The sequence below is a fragment of the Ochotona curzoniae genome, unplaced genomic scaffold (assembly GCF_017591425.1).
Source record: "Ochotona curzoniae isolate NIBS_2020 unplaced genomic scaffold, NIBS_Ocur_1.0 scaffold_2453, whole genome shotgun sequence".
NCBI classification, from domain to species: Eukaryota; Metazoa; Chordata; class Mammalia; order Lagomorpha; family Ochotonidae; genus Ochotona; species Ochotona curzoniae.
This window is the reverse complement of record NW_024467094.1, coordinates 18,323,227-18,344,921: the sequence shown is the minus strand read 5'-3', so window position 1 is coordinate 18,344,921 and position 21,695 is coordinate 18,323,227. Positions and strand designations below refer to the sequence as shown.

General features: G+C 48.4%; 1 protein-coding gene and 1 long non-coding RNA gene across 2 annotated transcripts in view; one reads left to right on the top strand and one right to left on the bottom strand.

Annotated features, from left to right (window-relative positions):
* The window catches only part of LOC121170437, a 28,727-nt gene extending 8,872 nt beyond the window's left edge, over window positions 1-19,855 (bottom strand). Inside the window, exon 1 of the long non-coding RNA XR_005885959.1 lies at window positions 19,506-19,855. This is a non-coding gene — a long non-coding RNA (uncharacterized LOC121170437). The remainder of the gene's footprint in view (window positions 1-19,505) is intronic.
* CCL14 (C-C motif chemokine ligand 14) lies at window positions 1,302-6,618 on the top strand. Its single transcript, XM_041001623.1, has 4 exons — window positions 1,302-1,458; window positions 3,056-3,170; window positions 3,481-3,564; window positions 6,557-6,618. The coding sequence occupies exons 1-4, from the start codon at window positions 1,371-1,373 to the stop codon at window positions 6,603-6,605; spliced, it is 336 nt and encodes a 111-aa protein (XP_040857557.1). The 5' UTR covers window positions 1,302-1,370; the 3' UTR covers window positions 6,606-6,618.
* Window positions 19,856-21,695: the final 1,840 nt, after the last annotated feature.

Sequence of the window (21,695 nt, the reverse complement as noted above, 5' to 3'; positions counted from 1 at the left end):
TGCACTAAAACTGGAGGTGCCAAAAGATAAAAGCTGTGGTTCCTGAATGCATGCATGGACAGGCCCTCCCCCACAAACACCACACTCCTATGCACTGTATACAAGATGTGCACAGTGCACATCCATCAGGGCTCCATCTTGCTACGTGTTTGATGAGGCCTCGGAATGGCTTCCCTCATGGATGAGCTCCACGCCAGCCCTAGTCAGCAAAGCCTACTAGTTGGCCCCCGATTCCCAGCAGGCTTCTCTGGGACACAAATCAGAAAGCAAGAGAGGGTCCCCAAAACATTCCCGACCTGAACTCAGAAAGAGACAACTCTACAGACGGCCTTAAGCGCCCACGCCAGCCAGAGAGCGTAGCTGGGCACTCCCATGTTCCTTTACAGCATAAGATGCATGAAGAGCACAAAGTGGGAAGCCACACCACTTGAGCTTGAACTCCATCTCTCCATGAACATGACAAGTCTGCTGTCACAGTGTGGGCTTTGCTTCCTAACCTCTGCTTCCTCACCTGCAGTTGTAAGACGAGATAGTCTAGTAACATTCAGACAGCACTTAGAACAGCAGTTGGAACACCTGGCTCACACACCTTAATTTTACATATAATTATCAGTAGGTCTGGTCCAAAAATCATAGGCAAGACTCAAAACTCAATACCTCTCTCTAACAGGCTAATGCTTAAGCTGATCATTCTGTACGGCCTGTGAGTGATGCTGGAAATATCCACATGTCCCTTAGCAGAATAAATGTTTCCTTTTTTATTTCACAAAACCCCTGAGTTTGTGAATCACAGCACTTCCTCACCACCACCATGCCCAGGGTGTGGAAATAAGGAGTTGGGGGGTGAGGTTGGGAGCTGTGGGTTCTGCCTGAGAGTTTCAGGGAAGATTCCCTGACCCTAACTGATGGGAGCTGACTAGAGGAACTCTGGAGCTCTTCCCTTCATCAAAAAGGCTCTCTGGCTTCAGGATTAGCAAACCCCAAACCTCCACAGCCCTCACAGCCTTGCTCTGAGGCCCTGCCTTGAGTGCTTTTACTAGTCTGAGCCAGTGTCTGCCAACTCCCCTCATCAGCGTGGACTGCACCCCAAGAAGAGCTGCCAGTAAAGCAGTTAAACTGGTTTGCCCGGAGATCAAGATGGGTGCCGGCGTCCTCCCTGCAGTCCTGGCTTCCCATGCTTCCTTTGTGCCATTTCAACAAGTGTGCAGGACATGAAATTGCTGAGCTGTCCACTTCCTTCAAAATCACAGTTCCTTTTTTTTTTTTAATTAAAAAACATGACTTTGATCTCAATGACCTCAGCACATCCTTACCCAGGGAGCCTCACAAGCCCCGGGGCAAGCCAGCTGTCCAGCAGAAGCTCCTACAGGATGAAGGACTCCATAGCTGCCATCTCCCTCTTCCTCCTCCTCATCATCACCCCCAATGCCCTCGGCAACAAGGCTGAGATCTCTGCACGTGAGTGTGATGCCCTGTCTCCTTCTAGCCTCATCTCCATGGGGAGACAAACAGGAGTGGGGTGGCTGAGGAACAAGAGAGGAGGCTCCAGGGGTAGGTCTGGCTTCTGAAATGAGTTACATCCCCACCCTCCCCAGGAATGGCGTCCCTTCCCCACAAGGCCGTGCAGCAGGGTCGGCTAGCTTCCCAGTTCCATGCATCTCTCTCTCTCTGTCTCTCTCTCTCTTTAAGGTGAGGTGGGGAGAGGAGCAGTGCTTGTAGAATCTCAGGACCTGGCCTCTAGGCCTCCTAAGATGTGGGCCCAGCCTGTGGTCCCTGGAACTACCAGCACCCTGGGAGGGTAACTACCCCAGGACCTTGCCTGGGCAGTCTTCTTCCAAGTGCTTTTGAGAATACACTGCCTCTCCCTTCCACTTCATCCCACTTCCTGTCCAGAGAATCGTGAGAATAGTATCTTAGTCTAAAGTTACTAGAGATCTGATTTGTCTCTCTAGTGCATTGTTGGTCAGCTCAGAGGAGTGAACCAGGAATGTCCAGGGGGTCTCTGGATCCCATCTTTGGATGGTGAGGACAGTGTTGGATAACACAACCATCTTTGCCCTTGCAAGCCAAGGCCACCCTCACAGCCATAACAACACATATCCATACTTTTGTCCAGCTTGGACACATAGGCGGCACATCTATACAAGGCACTTGGCCTGCGATGGCCTCTCCTGCTCCCTCTGCCATCCAAGCACAAGTGACACCACTGTCTCTCTTGTATCCCTGAAAAGGTCACAAAATGTCATAGGAAACAGCTGGAAAATCATCTAACCTGACATCACATCTAAGGCCACAGGTTTTTGTTTTGTTTTGTTTTGTTTTTTTGAGCAAAATCTTCCACAGAAACTGGATACCCAAAACAGGAAAAAGGCGTGAATGAGATGCAGATCCCCAGGGACTAGCTCTTAAAGGAAGTAGGATCTCAGGGCCATCCCCTAATGCCCCCAGGGTCCCAGGGAGCTTGGTATGGAAACCACTGACCTAATCCCAAGGCCCTCATTTGTAGAGGACAGAGAAGGCAAAACAAAAAAGTGAAAAAAAAAAAAAACTGAATCAGTCACAACCTGTGAGGGTAAGGTCACCTTAGAACTTGGATGCCCTGACTTCATGGCCATCGCCTGGGGTGGAGGCTGGTGGAGGCAAGGATCCATCCCTCCTCCTGGCTACTGTGGGTGCCCCAGGGACACAGGCAGGTTAGGGGACTGGGAGTGGCTGGATGTGCATGCCCAAGTACCCATGTCTCTCCTGGAATTCCAAGCAAACAGTACAGGTTGCGTGACTTTGAGCCTGTTGGTAGCCTCCTGAGTAAGTTGTCCCTCCCCGCCCCAGGATGCCACATGCTCACTGAGGGCTGCTCTTATTTTCCATGGGTAATTACCGATTAAGCAAAACTACAGAGCGAGAGAGAAGGGAGGACTCGGTTCCTCTAACACCTCTCTGGGGCAGGTCTCCCATTGTCTCTCCTCTCTGAGGCACTCTAGGGTTACAGAAGCAGCCAGCAATCATGCCTTTCACCAGGGTCCCCGCCTCAGTGTCCCACACGCTTGCTCTACAGGAGGCCCCTATCACCCTGCTGAGTGCTGCTTCTCCTACATCACCCATGCCGTCCCCCATCACCGGATCGTGGATTACTATGAGACCAGCAGTGAATGCTCCAAGCCTGGAGTTGTGTAGGTAGCACCCACACATTGCACTGGAAGAGGAGGGAACATCAGGGCAAGGGCATGCAGGGAGCACTCAGAAGCTGGCCACACAGCTGGGGAGGTGTCACAGGGTGGGAAACAAAGGCAAGAATATGCAGGAAAAATTAGGGAGCCATGGCAAGTCCAGGGATCCTAGGGGTTTGAAAGCACATCTCAGCAAGGCACTTGTGACTAAGCCAGGGAAGACTGCCAGGTGTGGTTTGGGAGGGAGCAAGGACGAACTCTCTTGCCAGATGCTGGCCCTCAATAAGTAATCATTTTCCTTCTCATTTCTCAGCTTCATCACCAAAAAAGGCTACCCCATCTGTGCCAACCCCCGGGATGGCTGGGTACAGGACTACATCAAGGACCTGGAGGAGAAGTGAGTGATCCAGTGTGTGGAGAAGGCACAGCTCAGAGACCCCTCTGTAGCCCATCTCCCCCTCCCTGCTGCAGCCCTATGCCAGGAATTGCTCTGCCTTGAATTAAAGACTATGCATGTCCTTCTTGCCCTTGTGCACCTCATTGAGTTTACTCACTGGCAGTGGACTGAGGATGGCTGTGAGCCCAGCTTAGGTATGGTACCCTGAGCATCAAGCCCTGCTTTGCCAGGTTTTGCCAGAGCCTAGTGTGAAAAACAAGGTTGGCCTGTGATGGAAACCTTGGGAAGCTTAGCCAAAACTGAGAAAACTGAGGAAATTCTATGTAAAGGCCATTTGCTTAGCAACCAGATGACAAATCCCATTTTCTTCAGTGCTGCTGACCTTTCATTCATTCTGCTAAGTAATCCATGGGCCTTATCTTGTTTAAACTGCACAAGTGTAAAAGCTAAGAACCACCACCTGCCTTTACAGATAAATCTTCATAAAAGCTCTGTTGTGCCAGATTTTGAAATCCCCAGATAATCATCAAGTCTGAAGTCAGTGCTAAGGCATAAAGGTGGTTTATTCAGGTTAATCTAGGTATCCCAGCCACCTCCCCCAGCCCAGCATGGCTGGGCAGGGGAGGGGCAGCCGCAGCCGAGGCTGCTGCAGGATCAGCAGGAGCCAGAGAGAGAGCGAGCGAGCCCAAGCCCCCCAGTTCTTATACATTTCAGGATATTAAGTATACAGTCATGATTTAGCAGGCTTCTATTGGTGGGTTTGAAACAAGCAACTTTCAAAAATTACAAATCGATGAGCTATTGGGCTGAGAATCTTATCAAATACCAGGTACCTGCTTCCTGAGGAGTGGTCTGCCTACGTGACCTGCCAGGTGTCACGTAGACTATCAGACTATCAGGCCTGAAGTTCACACAACCCCCAGCCAAGCCATTAAGGCAGAATCACAAAAGGCAGAAAATGCCTACGTTCTTCAGCTCTGCATGGCATTCAAGCTCCACAATCCTCTTGTCTATGCTTTCCCCAACATTTTTCACTGCTAAGGTAGGAATCACTCAGGGAAACATTCGACCCAATCCTTTCTCCTTCACGTACATATACCAGGCTGGACTATAATGTTTTGCACAATAATGTGCCCGCCCCCCCCAGGCCAAGGCCTAGCAGAAAGCCTGGCCCATACCACATGGATGGAAGGATGGAAGGATGGAAGGATGGATAGAAGGGAGAGAGAGAGGAGAGAGAATACAGGAATAAAGAACAGGCATCTGCTCCAAGAATAGGCCCTGGAAACCATCAGCTAGCCTCTGCGAAGAGTTCTGTGTGCTTGAGTAAGGGCATATCCAACGTGGGAACTGTGACCACCCTTTCCTGGCCTTCAGCCTTCCATTGTTGAGGCCACAGCAAGGGTCAAGAGAGACTGTGTGCTAAAGGAATCACCAAAACTCTGCCTGACTTACCTTCAACTAGCAGAGGCCAAGGAGGTGCACACAGCTGTCCCCGCCATAGTCTCACAAAAAGTGATGCCTTAACCAGCACTAGCTGCATTACACATTTATCTGCTTGTGGTGGTGAAGTCACACCAAGCAGCCAGCCCAGAGCACCTGCGTGTTTCCTACTCTTCCCCTACCCCACTCTGCTCTCAACTACTAAAACTTCCTCTATATCAGTAAAGTTCACAGCCCACCAAGTCCAAAGCCTGTGCTCCTCCATCTCTTCCTTGAATGCTGCCTTCAACCTGAACCAGGCCCTATGGGGTAGATCCAGCAGGAGCCTGGGACAGAGGGCAGACGCTGGCACTAAAGACTACAGAGGCAGATGGTGAGACATGCAGAAGGAGCGCTCTCTCCTGGTCAGGGTTGGCCGTTGCAGCAGGTTTAGATAGACCTGTGCTTCGGGGTGTTGAGTCCAGGTCCAAATGCAACACCAGCAAATTATCCAAGCACCTCAGCAAGAAAGAGTATTATTAGCATAACCTGAGAAGAATATGTGAGCTCAAACAGGAGGCCTTGAGCTAGGGAAAGGGGGTCATCCTTCTCAGGGGTTACTGAACCCCACCCTGGCTCAGTCTATGTCCTCTAATCCCACTTTATATTACTCTCCCAAAGACCTGGGTTTGGTTCTTGATTTTGCCACTCGCGGCTGGGTGGCCCAGTAAGTGGTGACGTACGCATGAGAGTCCAGACTGAGTAGGGACAGGCTGGTGAGGTCTGGAGGCCAGGAGTGGCATGGGGGGGGCGGGGGTGAGCATCTATAAAGAACACAAGGCAGCCTCAAAGGACCTATGAATTGGACTTCAGCCCAGCCTGCAGCCATGATGGCTAACTCTGCCCCCACAATTTTGTCACCATAAAGAACCGTGAGGTCTGCACCAACTTTGAAGACAACTTGGTCAAAGAGTACCTCCAGGATCCCGACCTGCCTCTGCTGCCTCCCAGTACCCTGGCGTGGAGTTAAAACCATCTGACCAAAAAGCAACCAGCCCCAGCTCTGGCCCAGCCCCTCCTCCCCTGGGAGGCTCAGCCTTGGGTTTGGAGATGGAAAGGGGTAAACCTGCACCAACACAAGCAGCCTCACAGAGGCAACACAATCACATTGAAACAGGCCAGTGGTCAAAATAAAAGCATTTTAAATATTTTCTATTTTCTTAAAGATGTATTTATTTGAAAGACAGCACAACACAAAGAGGGGGAAAGAGAGGGAGAGAGATTTTTTTCATCAGCTCACTCCCCAAATGGCAGCAATATTCAGGGCTAGCCCAGGCCAAAGCCAGGATCTCCAGCCAGATCTCCCACAGGGGTGTCAAGGGCTCAAGTACTTGAACCGTATTTTTGCTGCCTTCCTAGGGACAGTAGCAGGGAGCTGGCTCGGATCAGGACTCAAACTGGCACTCAGATATAGGATACCAGCTTAACCCACTTCACCACAATGCAGCCCCCATTCTTAACACCCAAATCATCTTTCACACCTCCTCTTTGCTCTGTCTTCATCTTTCAGCACATGCCAGCACAATGGCCATTCTAAGGAACGATCTGCTCTGGCCTAGGAGTCTTACCCAGGTAAGTCCTACGGACATCCTGATTTTTGCTGCCCATCCTCATTCCTCTTCTGGATGTAATTTTCTTCTTCTTTTTTTTTTCCATCTTAGCTGTTTCTTGAAGGCCAGGGTGGGAATACTCACATTATTGCCTCTCCCCTTGGCTGGCAGAGGACTGAGAACTAAGGAAGAGACTCCATTCTCCAGCTATCATGTAAAACATCGCAAGAAAGACACTGAGTCTTTCCCCAGCCAATGCCATTAGTCCAAATCACAAACTTGCCATAAATCAAACCCTTTTATTTGCCAACTTGATTCTTAACTTTGTTTCTTGTGAAGGTGAAGGAAACGTATAATCATTGCAGATGCCTTCCCACACACACACACATATAACCACCTGCCTGCTGCTCTACTCAACAGCTGGAAGCAGACTCAGATGAAATTCAGCATTCTCCCAACATGCTGCGGGGAAGGCAACACAAAAGCCAGGCAATAATGCTAGATAACAAAGTGGAACAAAAACACTTGATGAAGCCATCCTTGCAAAGACTGCACATGAACTGGATTCTAGGAAGTGTCCATAACTTCCCTCAGTGGCTACATGAGACACACAGGAACATGTGATCCCATGGCCCAAGTCCATCTACATAGACAGAAAAAAGTCACCATCTTAACCATTTTTAAGTGCTTAATTTAGTACATGCCCATTGTTGTGCAGCCATCACATCCATACATCCATTCCTCTTCTCTAGAATCATCCCAAACTGAAGCTCTGTAACCACTAAACATTAGCCACCCCCTCAAACTTCAGTAACCAGGATCCTACTTCCATCTCAGTGAATCTGACAACTCCAATACCTCATACAAGTGTCAGTCCTTCTAAGACTGTCTGAATTTTTCAGAACCTGGCTCCTTCCAGGTTCACCCCTGTGGCAGCCTGTGGCTGACCTTCATTCCCTCACAAAACTGAGTCAGAGTCTGTGGCATTTTATCTCCCACATTATGTTGCTCATCCAACCACTGATGGACACTCAGCTTCCGTTAACTTACACAAATGACACTTAACTTGTGCAGTAAGCCAGCAGCTGTCATGTTGGCTAGGCAAGCACTCTGTCCTATGTGCTGGTTGACCTTGACCCACATAGGGGTCCTGGGCTACCTGCTTTCATCCCTCCATGGTCCGTGAGTTCCTCCCGGATCCAGGAATGTCTCTCTGCCCTTCCTACTGTCAACAGCTAATTATCATGGGGCCCTTCTCTCCAAGGGTTCATGGCTGGCTGAGCAATGACAGAATCACTAACACTGTACCAAGCCTGGGCTTTTGCTTGCAGAGGCCAGAGTGGACACGAGGGCTAGAACAACATCCACGTGTACCCCAAGGCAGCAGGCAGTTTCATAGCCCTTAGTCATCACTGGGCTAAAAGTCAGTGAGCCAGCGTTCAAAGTTCTAGCAGACAGGATAGTCAGGGATGGAAAACAGGAAGCATGGGGCCAGGGTTCCAGCAACTTGGGACAGGAACATCATTTTGTCTTTTTTTTTTTTTTCCTGTTCATCAGAGGAGTTCAGGACTTAAACATTAATCTAAAATGTGTTTAACTGGGAATCTACAGATGCAAGGTCAGACCCACACCCAGCTAACACAAAGCTTACTAGAAATACTGAATTGATAAGATGGAAAAGACAAGGGTCTTCCTGCGTATTCAATTGTTTTGTTTTATAATATTTACTTACACATTTATTCATTTATTTGAAAGTCTGAGTTATAGGGTGGAAAAGGGAAGAGAAGGAGACATCTTGAAACACTAACACCACCCCCAAGATGGCTATAGCAGCCAGAGTTGGGCCAACCAAAGTCAGGAGCAGCACCTGTATCTCCTATGTGGATCCAGAGGTCCAAGCACGTAAGCCTGCGCACACACACACACACACACACACTTCCTCATTCTGACCAGTAGATGGAAGATCTCTGTCTCAGCCCACACCAATTACCCTGAAGGGCAGGCCTCATCATATAAACCCACTCCCAAACAGCTGATGAGAGTGTCAACCCTGTGGGACAGGATGGCCAGTACGTGGGAAGGAGTGGAGAGGTTGGGCTGTAACAGGGGTTCACTCTCGGAGAGGGGCAGCTCCAGGTCGGTGAGAGCCACCCACAGCAACATGAGGCAGCCATCAGTACAAAAGGGAAGAACCTCAGGAAGCAGCTCTGGCTGACACAGAAAGCATTTTGTTGGGAGCCACAGGGGCTGGGCACAGGCCCCCTCTACATAGCATCTTGCACACCACAGGGACTGGGGCCAGATAGTCCAAGAGTGACTGCTATATATTCTGCTCCTGCAGGACCCTTCACACTGGGCAGGCTGCACACTACATGCCTATTCATGAAATTCACATCAAGACTAGGTTGGGGTTGTAGGAAGAAGCCAGTGTGACAGGCACAGGCATTACAGTGTAGTAGGCTAAACCACTACACGTGATCCTGGTATCCCACTAGTTAACATTCCAGCAACTCTACTTCCAATCCAGTTCCCAGCTAATGCAAAAGAGAAACAAACATGAGATGGTCCAAATACTTAAGCCTTTGCACATGGGATACCTGGATGAAGTTTCTAGCTCCTGGCTTTGGCCTGATCAAGCCCTAACCATTGTAGCCATTTTGGGAGTGAACTAGCTGATGGAAGATTTCTCTCTAACACTGCCTTTCAAATATATAAATTAAAAACCACAATGTGTTGAACCCCTTCTGGCCGCAAGTCAGAGCATCAGGGTAGGGACGTGTCACCACAGAGATAGCATTTGTTTATTTTATGATACAGTTCCAAAGGTTCTGGGATTTCTCCTTCCCCCTACTAATTTCCCCTATTTTATTAATATAGGATTAACGTAATCCTTCAGAAACAGTCATTAAGTCCATCATTCTGCTATTCAAGTATATTCTGGCATTATAGGAATGGAGAATGGCAGAGTCCAGCATCCTATTGTCAAGACATATTTAACAATTTCATTGGGAGTCCAGCTTTGATTTGGAAGTAGAGTTGCATTGTTGGAGTGTAGTCTAGTACAACCACTATGGAAGTCAGTATGAAGAATGCTAAGAGAACTGAAAATTGATCTGTCATATGACCCAGCTATCCCACTCCTAGGAATATATCCAAGGGAAATGAAGTCTACATAGGAGAAAGGGAACTGTAATCCTATATTTACAGCAACACAATCTACAATAGCAAAGACATGGAAACAACCTACCCATCAAAAGAGAAGTGGATAAAGAAACTAGTACATCTACTTAGTGGATTACCACTTAGCCATTAATAAGAATGAAATTCTACCATTTGCAGCCAAATAATCCCAACTAGACACCATTATGTTCAGTGAAATAAGTCAATACTTATTACAAATATTACATATTTCTCTGATATAAGGCAAACTTCATGCAAAATACAAAATCAATAAATGCATAAGTAAGCATGCATGCACATATAGTCAGCTAGAGGAACTGCACAACAGAGATGGCATTTTAAGCGGGTCCTGGAGGATAAAGTGGCTAAATTATTATGCACAGCATCAATCTTAGAAAAACCTATGAGCAGTGCCACCCAGTGGTGAAAATCCATAATGACTAGTGTCCATAGAATCAAGGACTGACTGGTGTTGAAGATCAGCTTACACCTAGGCCCAGCTGCTAAGGTTGGCCCCTCCCAGCGCCTGCTTTCATCCCTTTTGCAGAGAACCTGGGTTTTCAGTCCACACTGTGGATTCAGCAGCCAAAGCCTTTGCTCCAATACAGTTCTTTATTGGAGAGAGACACTAATCACAAATACACAGGACATGAGTTTCTGTAACAAAGCTGGTAAGAATGGGATAATTGTGTATTTGTTTATTTATTTCAAAGAGAGACACAGAAGCCAGTGATGTGGCATAGCAGGCTTAGCCCTCCACCTACAGCACCAGCATCCCTTATGGGTACCATTTCATGTCCCAACTGCTTCTCTTCCTACCCAGCTCCCTGCTTTTGGCCTGGGAAGACAGCAGAGGATAGGTCAAGTCCTTGGGCCCCTGTAGCTATGTGGGAGACCCAGAGGTAGCTCTTGGCTCCTGACTTTGGATTAGTTCAGCTCCAGCCATTGCAGCCATTCAGAAGTCAACCAGCAGATGCGACCTTTCTTTCTCTATATATGTCTGTCTTTCAAAATTTTTCTTAAATCTTAAAAAATAAAAATAAACAGCTCTTCCATCCACTGGTTGCAATACCAAAGCTGGGTCAGGCCAAAGCCAGGAGCCTAGAATTCAATTCAGATCTCCCACAGACCCAAGTATTTGAGGCATCACCTGCTGTTGCTCAGGGTGCTCAGTAATGGGAAACTGGATGGGAAATAGAGCAGCCATAACTCAAACCAGCACTGGAATATGGGATGCAGGCATTCTAAGAGGTGACTTAATCCACATGCTCTAGAGTCATTTTTAGTAAGAATCTTATTAAAGTTCTTAAACTCATCACCCTAGATTCCATATCCTACCTGGAGAACTAAGTACCAAATAAGTCACTCTGCAAGCAAAAATGATCAACTCTGGACCAGAAACAAAAAAAATTATAAATGCAACTGAGAACTCAAGAGACTGTACAAAAGCAGCAAGACTTTGAAGGTGGACTGAAAATTAGGGATTGAGTCCTATGTTTTATGACTCTGGCCTGGGGTCAATTGCATTTGCTGTGGAGGACAGATACCACAGGGTTGACCAAAACCCTATTACAAAGTCTGTGCTCGTCTGGCCTGGTGAACTCAAGGGAGAGCTGCCTGAGGCAACCCTGACCACTGGGAAGTGACGAGCAACCTCTAAAAAGAGGAAATAGGCAAAGAGAAATCTCAAATTCTTCAAGTAAATTGAGTCCACATTTCTAGTTGAGCCCTGAAATCTACATGCTTGGGGAGAAACAAGATAATGAAAGAACAGGATCTGAGTTGCTGTCCACTGCTGGCAGGAAAGTTAATAGCCAACTAAAACAGAAACAGTAAGACTCCAGAACAGGGGCCAATGTTGTGGTGCAATAGCTAAGTCCCTGCTTAATATATCAGAATCCCATATCACAGTGCTGTTCCAGTCCTGCACGCTCTGCTTCTGGCCCAGCTCCTAGGAAAACAGAAGGTGGCAAATCTCTGAGACAAACACGGGATGGAGTTCCCGGGTCCCAACTTCACTCTGGTCCAACCCCAGATATTGTGGCAATTACAGTGAGACCTATGAGGAGCGGGAGAAGGGAGTCTGGTTGGCCCTCATACCACACCTTAAATCTGGCCTTGAGTCACAGCTCTGCAGAGTCACACAAAGCCTAACAACAGGACCTTCCCGGGTATCATCTTTAAATTGCATTTGTGGTGCATCAGGACCTTGAGAAATATACTAACCCTGTCATCAGCAAGCAAGGCCTGATCTGCACTCGGGTGCATCAGCAGCATGTCACCTGTTGGCCAAAAAGCAGATCTTTAGGTTGGAGGCATGTGGGTTGAAAGTCAGCAATAAATTGTGGGCACAGATAATTAATTGTATGGATTCCCCAAATACTTCAACATACCTCAATTAGGTGTGAGGTTAAACTTTCCTCTTGGGTCAACAAAATGTCAAGATGAAAACGTACATCAAGGGACCAACGTGATAGCCTAGTGGCTAAATCCTTGTCTTGTAAGTGCCAAGATCCCGTATGGGTGCCTGTTCCTGTCTCAGCTGCTCCACTTCCAATCCAGCTCCCTACTTGTACCCTGAGAAAGCAGTTGAGGATGGCCCGAAGCCTTTGGACTCTGTACCCACATGACAAACCTAAAAGAAGCTCCTAGCTCCTGGCTTCAGATCAGCTCAGCTCTGGCCATTGTGGCTACTTAGGGAGTGAACTAGCAGATGAAAGATGTCTCTGTCTCTTCTTCTCTCTGTAAATCTGTATTTCTAGTAAAACTTAAAAAACTCTTCAAGAAAAATAATCTTTTTTTAAAAAAAGAAAATTTTTTTTAGAAATGTATATCAAGTTAAGTTACAGGAGCCAAGTTTTGCTTCCCGTCCACCTAAACTTGCATTCTACATAGTGCTTGCATCATTGGAATCTCTTACAATAACTTGAATCACTTTCATTTCAGTTGCATATTTTTGCACTTTCCTTGCATAATTTTCATCCATTTGCTGTGATCACATGCCCCCAGACACAGACCCACAAAGCAGACAGTCGTCAGTGTTCCTGCTGTGGCTTCCCTGTGACCCGGATCTGATCACAGACTTCACAATCCATTCCTGAGGCTCCACCAAAGCAGGAGCGCACCCTGGCTCCCTCCTGGGCCCACAGAGAGCCTGCGGCTGCTGGATGCAAAACTAGCAAGGGGTCTGCTTGTCTCCCCTCTGGTCTTATCACAAAACAGAGTCCCTGCTAGACTCGTGGGGCCTTTTCCTCTCCAGTCAAGCTCCAGAAATCCTCCCAGAGGATAGGCTTGCTGAGTCTCATTACACACATTTCACAACGGCAGGAAACTATCCTCTCAGTCCTTTCCAGGGACCCTAAAGTGGAACTTCTGAGTCATAGAAGCGTCTCTGCTTCCTCTTTTCTGGTGGGGGAGCTCTTCTTTCTCACTGTCTCATCACTTTCTAAGAAGTACCGTCAGGGCAGGGGTGATAGCCATAGAACAAGAGAATGCCAAGGATGAGTAGTTTAAACAACTTGCTCCAACCCACACAACCGCTAAGTGACTGAGCCAGGATTCAAATCTGTCTGGGGGTAGGAATTGGACCTAGCAGTGATTGGAGTTCCTGCATCCAATTCCCAGCTCCTGATTCCAGCTTCCTGCTGATGCACACCCCAAGAGGCAGCAGCAAATGGTTCAAGAAGTTGGGTCCCCACCACCCACATTGGAGATCTGGATTGGGTTCCTAGCTGTCAGCTGCAGCCCTAGGCCCAACTGTGGCTGTTTGTGGAAATCTAGGGAGTGAACCAACAGATGGGAGCTCCGCCTGTGTGGTGTAGTTCTCTCTCTCCGATCTTAAAGCCTCTCAATTAAATAAACTTACAATAGGCTTAGAAAAAAGCATCTGACCCCAAGGCCCCACTACAGGACCCACCAGTGCCTGAACCAACCTTTTCCATAGTCCCTGTGGGCCACCTTTCCAGAGTCTACACTGCTGGTTCAACTTCCGGAGGTCCTAGCTGGAAAGAGTTCCCTGCCCTCTACCTAGGCTGTTTCCAAGTCTCCCTGGTGCCAACAATGGACTTGTACTGGTTCAGCAGCTTGTCTTCTTTAATCCAGGCCACACAATTCCTGGACATTTGGGCAACACTCTGGTTCAATCAGCTGGTACTGGGAGATGGGCCACACTGATGCTGCTGGGGAGGCTGTGGCTGGGGACAGATTTCCTCAGAAGATCATGCTAATGAGTCAGGCAGCAGTCAACAAAACCAGTGCACAGCAGAAAGAGGGGGAGTGGTTGAGGTGAGACACAGGTCCTGGTCAACTGTATTCCAAACCAGTTCCCAACACGGATTCCCAAAGACATTCCTGCCTGAGTCAGCTTCATCAGTGAACTCAAGGACTCAGAAGGTACCAAATTATCCCTCCCACCCTGCAAGTCACTGTCTAAAATGCTGCCATACCTCTATCTGTATTCAACAGATACATATTCTTCACATCTAGCGTGTGTCAGACACTGCTAAGTACCAAGTGCGGAGCACAGCGGACAAGTCCTGCACAGAGTATATGCTCTAGTGAGGGAGACAGAGAAAAGGAGCAAACAGGGGAGGGCGCTGTGGTGTAGAGCGTTAAGGGCTGTTTAGCTCAGCTACTTGTTAACATGCCTGAGAAGCAATGAATGCTTGGGAGACCCAAGTGGAGTTCTAGGTTGCTGGTTTTGCCCTAACTCCTGGCTGTTGCAGATATCTGGAGAATAAACCAGCCTGTGGAAAATCTCTCTCTCACTCTGCTTTTCAAATAAACAAATGTTAAAAATCAAGAATACAGTTTCAGCCAATAGTAAGGGCTACAAAGAAACAGGAAGCAGAGTGGATGGAAGGGGAGGGGTTTACATCATGAGTGTCCAGCAATTTCCTCTCTGAGGTGGTGACATGGATGCAGAGGCTGCGATGTGATGACAGGATAAGTCGTGGACAGGCCTGAGAAGTGCCCTTTCCCAGGGGAGGCTGTGGCATGTGCGAAGGCCATGAGTGAAGTGTTAGTAGGAAGACAAGGGAACCAAGGGAGCCATGGAAGTACAGGGTCGCAGGAGACAAGGCCGCATGTGATGTAACATTGTCAGCCTCAGGGCAGCTGATATCTTGGGCCAGATGATTGCTTCTTGTTGGGGCTGTCCCGTGCACTGAGGGCTTACCAGCACCCTTGAACTCTATTCACTCAGAGCCAGTAGCCTCCCCAAAACTGTCCCAATCAAAAATGTCTCCAGATATTGAATGCCCCCCTGGAGGGGCAAAACCACCTGAGTTAAGAAGCACGGAGTTGCATGCGACCTGGTAGCAGCTTAGGTTTGCAAACAGGCAATGAAGGGCTTTTTTTTTTTAATGATTTGTTTATTTATTTGAAAGGCGAAGCTACAGAGAGAGAGAGGGAGAAAGGGAGAGAGAGATCTTCCATCTGTTGATCTATTCCGTCATAGCTGCCACAGTCTAGGTGGGACCAGGCTGAAGACAGGAGCCTGGGTGGCAAGGGCTCAAATACTTGGGTCACCCTCCACTGCTTTTCCAGGTCCATTGACATGGAGCTGAACTGGACGTGGCTGAGACTTGAGCCAGAGCTCCCACGGATGTCAGCACTGCAGGTGGTGGCTTTGCTTAGTCTGTTGTGCTGCAACACTGGCCCCAATCATGGAGGGTTTAAATAGCAGAATAACATGATTGGCTTACTTGTTTACATGAGCCCTTTTACTTGGTGGAAACGGACTTTGGGATGAGCTGGAAGCAAAGAAACCAGGTAGGAGCTTGTTAGACCTATGTGGGGAAAGTTAGAATACACACATTCTAATTCCATATCAACATGTCAGGTTCAGAATCCAGCTCTGCTGTGACTCCAGCTGCCTGCTAACACAGAACGTAGGAAGCCACTATGATGACAGATGACTCGTTCCCACAATTCCCATGGGAGAGCTGCATTGCACCCCTGGTTCCCAACTTCACTCCAGCTGGAGCTTGTGGGGCACCTGGAGAACCATTTAGCAGATGGGAGCTTGGTGTGTGTGTGTGTGTGTGTGTGTGTGTGTGTGTGTGTGTGTGTGTGTGTGTGTACGTACACGTGTGTGTACACGTGTGTGTGTACACGTGTGTATGTACACGTGTGTGTACACGTGTGTGTGTGTACACGTGTGTGTATGTCCCTCTGCCTCTCAAATCAATAACTTTTTTTTAAAGATTTATTTTTTATTATTTTTTTTTATTGGAAAGGCGGATATACAGAGAGGAGAGACAGAGAGGAAGATCTTCCGTCCGATGATTCACTCCCCAAGTGAGCGCAACGGGCCGATACTATGCCTATCCGAAGCCAGGAGCCTCTTCCGGGTCTCCCACACGGGTTCAGGGTCCCAAAGCTTTGGGCCGTCCTCGACTGCTTTCCCAGGCCACAGGCAGGGAGCTGGAAGGGAAGCGGGGCTGCCGGGATTAGAACCGGCGCCCATATGGGATCCCGGGTGTGCAAGGCGAGGACCTTTAACCACTTGCGCCACCGCGCCGGGCCCAAATTAATAACTTCTTTAAAGTGATCAGATAGTAGCTATGCAGATGACAAGAAGTCTCTGAATTCAGAATCAATTTGAGGTAGAATAGTCAGGACTCCCTAGTGTACACATTAAAGCAGATGTGGCAAGTGCCCTATTCAAGTCCCTCTACTGTACTTATAACTCTAACTAAAGATCTTGCCTGGATACAGCATCACCCACACTCACAAGATGGAAATACTGAGGAACTGTCCCTAAAAGTTGCCCTTGATTAGTACCAGCCAAGCTCCGATGGGTAAGTAACTTGCTCCCCACCCTGAGACTTGCTCTACACACATATCTCCCAAAGCCCAGGCTGCCCTGTCACAATCGCAACCTGCTCACCATGAAGCCCTGCAGTGGGGCCTTCCCTAGTGCCTCCTTTCTCTGGAGCCCTTTAGGCCACATCCATTCACCCTCATCCCTGCACCTGCTAGAGGGGAGCCCAGCCTCAAGAAGGTATGAAAGTCCACAATGAGTCCCAGGTTGCTGACCTGAACTGTCAAGCTTTGGCATTTCTGCATAAGCAGTTATGTTTGTTGAGCATCTGCCCACATGCTGGAACACAGGTTCAGATGAGCTGATCAGTGGCCCAGGGGCAGGAGAGGTGGGAGGCAGGAAGTCCACATCACTTTGACATGGCTGCTTAAAATGTGGGGCTGTATCAGTCCCTGATTCTATGTGCCAGTCTCACAGGACAGATTCTCAGGGATTCTATCATCCACCTTTTCTCTGATGGCGAGAATGGAGGTGATGGAGCAAGGGCAGAGAGAGAGAGACTAAGTACAGAAGCTGAGGGAGAACAACTGATACAGCTATTTCCTGCTGCATGTTCACAATGTGCCAGGCACTGAAATATTTTCCACCATCTCAGTCTTCCCATCAAGGCTCGAAAGAAGCACTGGCAAAGATCATGCTCCTGTTAGCAGAGAGGGGAAAGGGAAAAGGTCTACAGACCCATGAAGAGAAGGCCCAGTCAGCCAGCAGGACACTCCGTGTGTGCGAGTCCAGCCCTGTCCCACTGGGACTCAGCCTCAATGGTTTCTTTCTTATCTCTTTAATAGAACAGTTCCACATCCCTGTTGCTGAGCAGTTCCTGAATCGTCTCTGGGGCTGAGGAATGAAGCCTTTTTAAGGGATGGAAGCAATCCAAGTACAGCTGTGGGACACGAAAGCGCAGCTCCTAGTTGTCAGAAGCTCCCTCGTATTTGTAGAAATGCTCAGAGGGCTTTGAAGAAAGAGTGGGTGAGCAGAGTGACCGTAGTGATGAAGCTAGGAAAGCAGCCTGTGACTCTGCAGCATGGGCAGGTGGCTTTTGTGGCTAGAGGAGTGTTGTCCAGGTGACCATAGGGGTGGTACATCACGTGGCAGTATTACAATTCATACACTACAGCTTGCTTGTGCTCCCAAAACGTTGCTTTCTTTAGTGTCAAGAACCAAGCTCCCACGGCAGCATCCTGTTCCCAGCAACAGTGGAGCAGCTACTTGGCAAAGGCAACCCAGGAGGCCAGCAGGGCTCTGACACAAAGCAGGCTCCCTCCAGTCAGGAGTGTCTCTCCCTCCCAGGTTGGCTCAGGATGCATCGGGTGTTTAGGCAGCCTCCCGGCCCTGGCTGAGGCTGGGGACCCTGGCTCTCCCCATGCTGCCTCCAGTTGATGTGACACTGAGGTGTGTCTCATTCACTCTTCCTCTGGACCTTCCTAACCGCTGTGGAGGAAGCAGTGGTGCAGCCAGAACCCCATGACCCCTCACTTGCTGCTCTGGCTTTAGGGGCACAGTATGGCCTCCACCCTCGTTGCTTTTTTTTTTTTTTTTTTAAGATTTATATACTTTTCTTTAAAAGTCAGAGTTACACAGAGAGAGGGACAGAAAGAAGATTCTCCATCTGCTGTTTAACTTCCCACATGACCACAACACCCAAACAAATCCAGGGTTGAGGGGCCCAAGCATTTGGGCCATCTCCCACTGCTTTCCTAGGCACAACAGCAGGGAGCCTGATCGAAAGTAGAACAGCCAAGACTCGAATTGGTGCCTATATGGGACACTGACACTATAAGCAGTGGCTTTAACCATTGTACCACAGCACTGACCCCTGTACTCCGCCTTTTAAATTTAAAATAAAAAAAATCCATTGGCCTTTCCTGGTGGAAGAAATAAATCTCTCCCAGGTCTGACTTGTTTTCCAGGACCCAGCCCTAGTGCTATAGGATCCCACACTTGTAGGTTCTTCTCTCACCACCCTCTTTCCCATCCATCTCTCACACTGACCATGGATGTCTTCTACTCTCCCTTTTCCCAAGTAGAACACTGGAGCCCACTGTAGGCAACGCATGTAGAGGCAGGAAGGGATCATTAAATATACCCATTATCGTATTCTCCCCTAAGCCTGAGGTTCTCACTCTCCTTTCACGTGGACCAGCTCAACTTTAGCCAGCCCTACTAATATACTTTGCTAATGCCTCGTTTTGTAAGGCTGCAAAAACACGTTGGTGATACCTCAGTAGCATTACCATCCCCATTTCACAGACAAGGAAATCAAGGCTCAGAGAACTGACATAGCATAGTCACCAAGTAAATTAATAGCCCAGCAAGGAGGTGAGCACTTGGCCCAGCTGTTATGACACAGCTTGGGATAGCTACATTCACTTTTTGGAGTGCCTGGTTCAAGTCCTGGCTGCTCCACTTCCAATCAGCTTCCTGCTAGCACGTTCTCTGGAAGACAGCAGGTGAGGATTCAAGTACTTGGGGCCCTGCCACCCACCTGGCTTTGAGTTGGCCCAGCTCTGGCTGTTGCAGGCATTTGAGGGGTAAGCCAGTGGATAGATTTTCTTTCTGTTTCTATGCCTACCAAATGAAATAAAAATAAATAAGTTTTAAAAAAGAAAGTTAGAACTCAAACCAGGTCCACTTCAAAAGCCCACATCCTCTCATCTTGAGAGAAAGAGCTGTGTGTCTGTGGCTGGCAGACAGCCGCCCTGCTCAGAACCAACTCCCACGTGGCAGGCAAGGCCCAGGAATCGTAGGGTGCTCTGGGGAAAGGTCAGATCAGGAGACAGATGTCATGCTCCTACTAGTCAGATGCCCCATCCTCATGGAGTAGTCTCCAGGACCTGCTCCTTCCCATGCCAGCCTATTTCCTCACTGACACCCCAATGCCATGTCTTCCCTGCATGAACAGATACCTTGGGGGCTCAGCACACTGTCTCTAAACCGCAGAGTTGCAGAGAGGTAGCTGCAAACTGCAGGTTCTTCCAGGTCATTCTGACCAGTGCCTCCTTGGCAGGCAGGCACTGTGCTTTCTTCTTCACCTCTTGACTTCTGGACAAGGGGTCAAGGCCAGAGCAGGCCATCAGCCTCAGCTGATCCGGGTCAGGTTCCGACCACTACTGCTTCTCCTTTCCTTGTTGATAACGGGCTCCAGCAAGCAGAGCTGATCTCATCACCTGAGCTCCCTAGAAAGCCAGTCCCTTTGACAGAGGCGCAGTCAGCACAGCTGGAGCATGGCCATGTCTTATGCCTCCTGTCTCAGCTGCAGAGGCTGGAGCCTGACCCAACATTGGCACAACTCCACTACTGCCTCTGTGACACGCTGTCCTCTGTGGGAGGAACCCCTGATCTCCCCCGCATTAAATGTCACCCTTTTCCTTTTAGGGGGAGGCATGTAAGGTTGTGTTTTGGTGTCAAAAGGTAATTCTAGAAGTCCACTTCCTCGATACGGTGAAGGGTGGGGTGAGTGCTATGCTGGGCAGGAAGGGGCCTCTGCCCTGGTCCGGTGGCCTCAGAAGACTCCTGTTGTGAGGAACCGGTGTCTTTTGCCAGGCTAAGGAGAGAGGAACCCTGAGGCTGGGGCTGGGTTTAGAGCTCTGTAGGCATTCTCCCCACAACACCTGGGCACCCCATGCCTGATGAATTGTGAGAACTGAATGAGACATACACTTGAGACCAAATTCTAAAGACACGAAATACTACACAAAGAAAAGTGACCTCCTCCCTGATATCCTTCCTAACAGGAAGATATTTATTGCTGATTTCTCATGCAACCCCTCAAAAAAAGAGCCCAAGCATTTATAGGCACAGACAGGGATCTTTTATTTCCCACAAGTACATGGTGCATATATGTGTTACATGTACATTCCTACATGTTGTAGGAATATAAACCATTTGGTCTCCTTTGCTCTGTCTTTAAACATTTTCTGTCTTTATTCATCTGAAAGGGAAAGAGAGGAGTGAAAGAGAGAACGAGACAGAAACAAAGAGAAGAGACTGAGCCCTCCCATTCACTGGTTCACACCACAAATGCCTGCAACACTCAGAGATGGGCCGGAGATGGGTTTCCCACGTAGGCAGTATTGGACACAGATACTTGAGCCATGACCTGCTGCCTTCCAGAGTGCACATGAGCACAGTGCTGGAATCAGAAGCAGAGCCAGGACTCAAACCCAAATACTCCAGCATGGGACAAATATATGCCAAGTTGCTTCTTAACACTATACCTGTGCTCTGTCCTCTGACCTCATTCTGGTCTCCAATGCTGACTTGTCTACAACTTGCAGAACATAGATCCTCCCTATTGTGAGTTGAAAATAACTAGGCCACTCTCGTGATCAGAGCTTCTCTCTTGTCATTTCACACCTACCCATAAGAAAGTAGGCCCCAACCCACACTTCACACTCATCCACTTTTGTATTTAGCCTACTTGCAGCCCATACAGCCTTGGTCATCTGTGACTCTAAAATGGGGACAGAGATTACCCTGGACAGTCATCCAACAGCTTGAGAAACTGAAACACTCAACAGCTCCTCTCATGGTTACCACCACACGGAGAGTAGGGAGAGTGCAACAGAACTCAGAGCGGCCCACAAGCCAAGGGGGTTCTCATCAGCCACCCTGAAAACAGAAGTAGCTACGGTGAAAACAATCCTCTTTCCTAGTACTTGAAAAATGTCATTATACCTACTAATTCATCACATCCCCACAACACTTCTTTGAATTGAACAAGGCAGACATTATTCATACACTGTCATATACATCCAATGATGGATGGATGTATATAAGCATTTTATTTGAAAGGCAGAGTTACAGAGAAAACAGAGGGAGAGGTCATTCATCTGCTGGTTCACTGACCAAATGGCTACTTTGGCCAGAGTTAGGTTGGTCCAAAGCTGGAAGCTCTGTTAATTTCTCAGGCTCATCAGCAGGGAGCTGATTTGAAAGTGAAGCAGCCAGAACACAAACAAGGGTCTTCATGGATGCTCGTGCCACAGGTGGAGGGCTACTCACTGTACTGGCCCCAATTGTCCTCATTTTATAAAGAAAAGAAGGTGGGCTCAGTGTGGTGGCCTAGCGGTTAAAGTCCTCGCCTTGAAAGTGCC

What these genes read in the sequence shown, in the direction of transcription:
- CCL14 (XM_041001623.1), top strand. Translation starts at nt 1,371, where the DNA reads ATGAAGGACTCCATAGCTGCCATCTCCCTCTTCCTCCTCCTCATCATC. An exon ending in CAAGGCTGAGATCTCTGCAC is followed by an intron (nt 1,459 to 3,055) that starts GTGAGTGTGATG and finishes CTTGCTCTACAG; the next exon opens with GAGGCCCCTATCACCCTGCT. An exon ending in TGCTCCAAGCCTGGAGTTGT is followed by an intron (nt 3,171 to 3,480) that starts GTAGGTAGCACC and finishes CTCATTTCTCAG; the next exon opens with CTTCATCACCAAAAAAGGCT.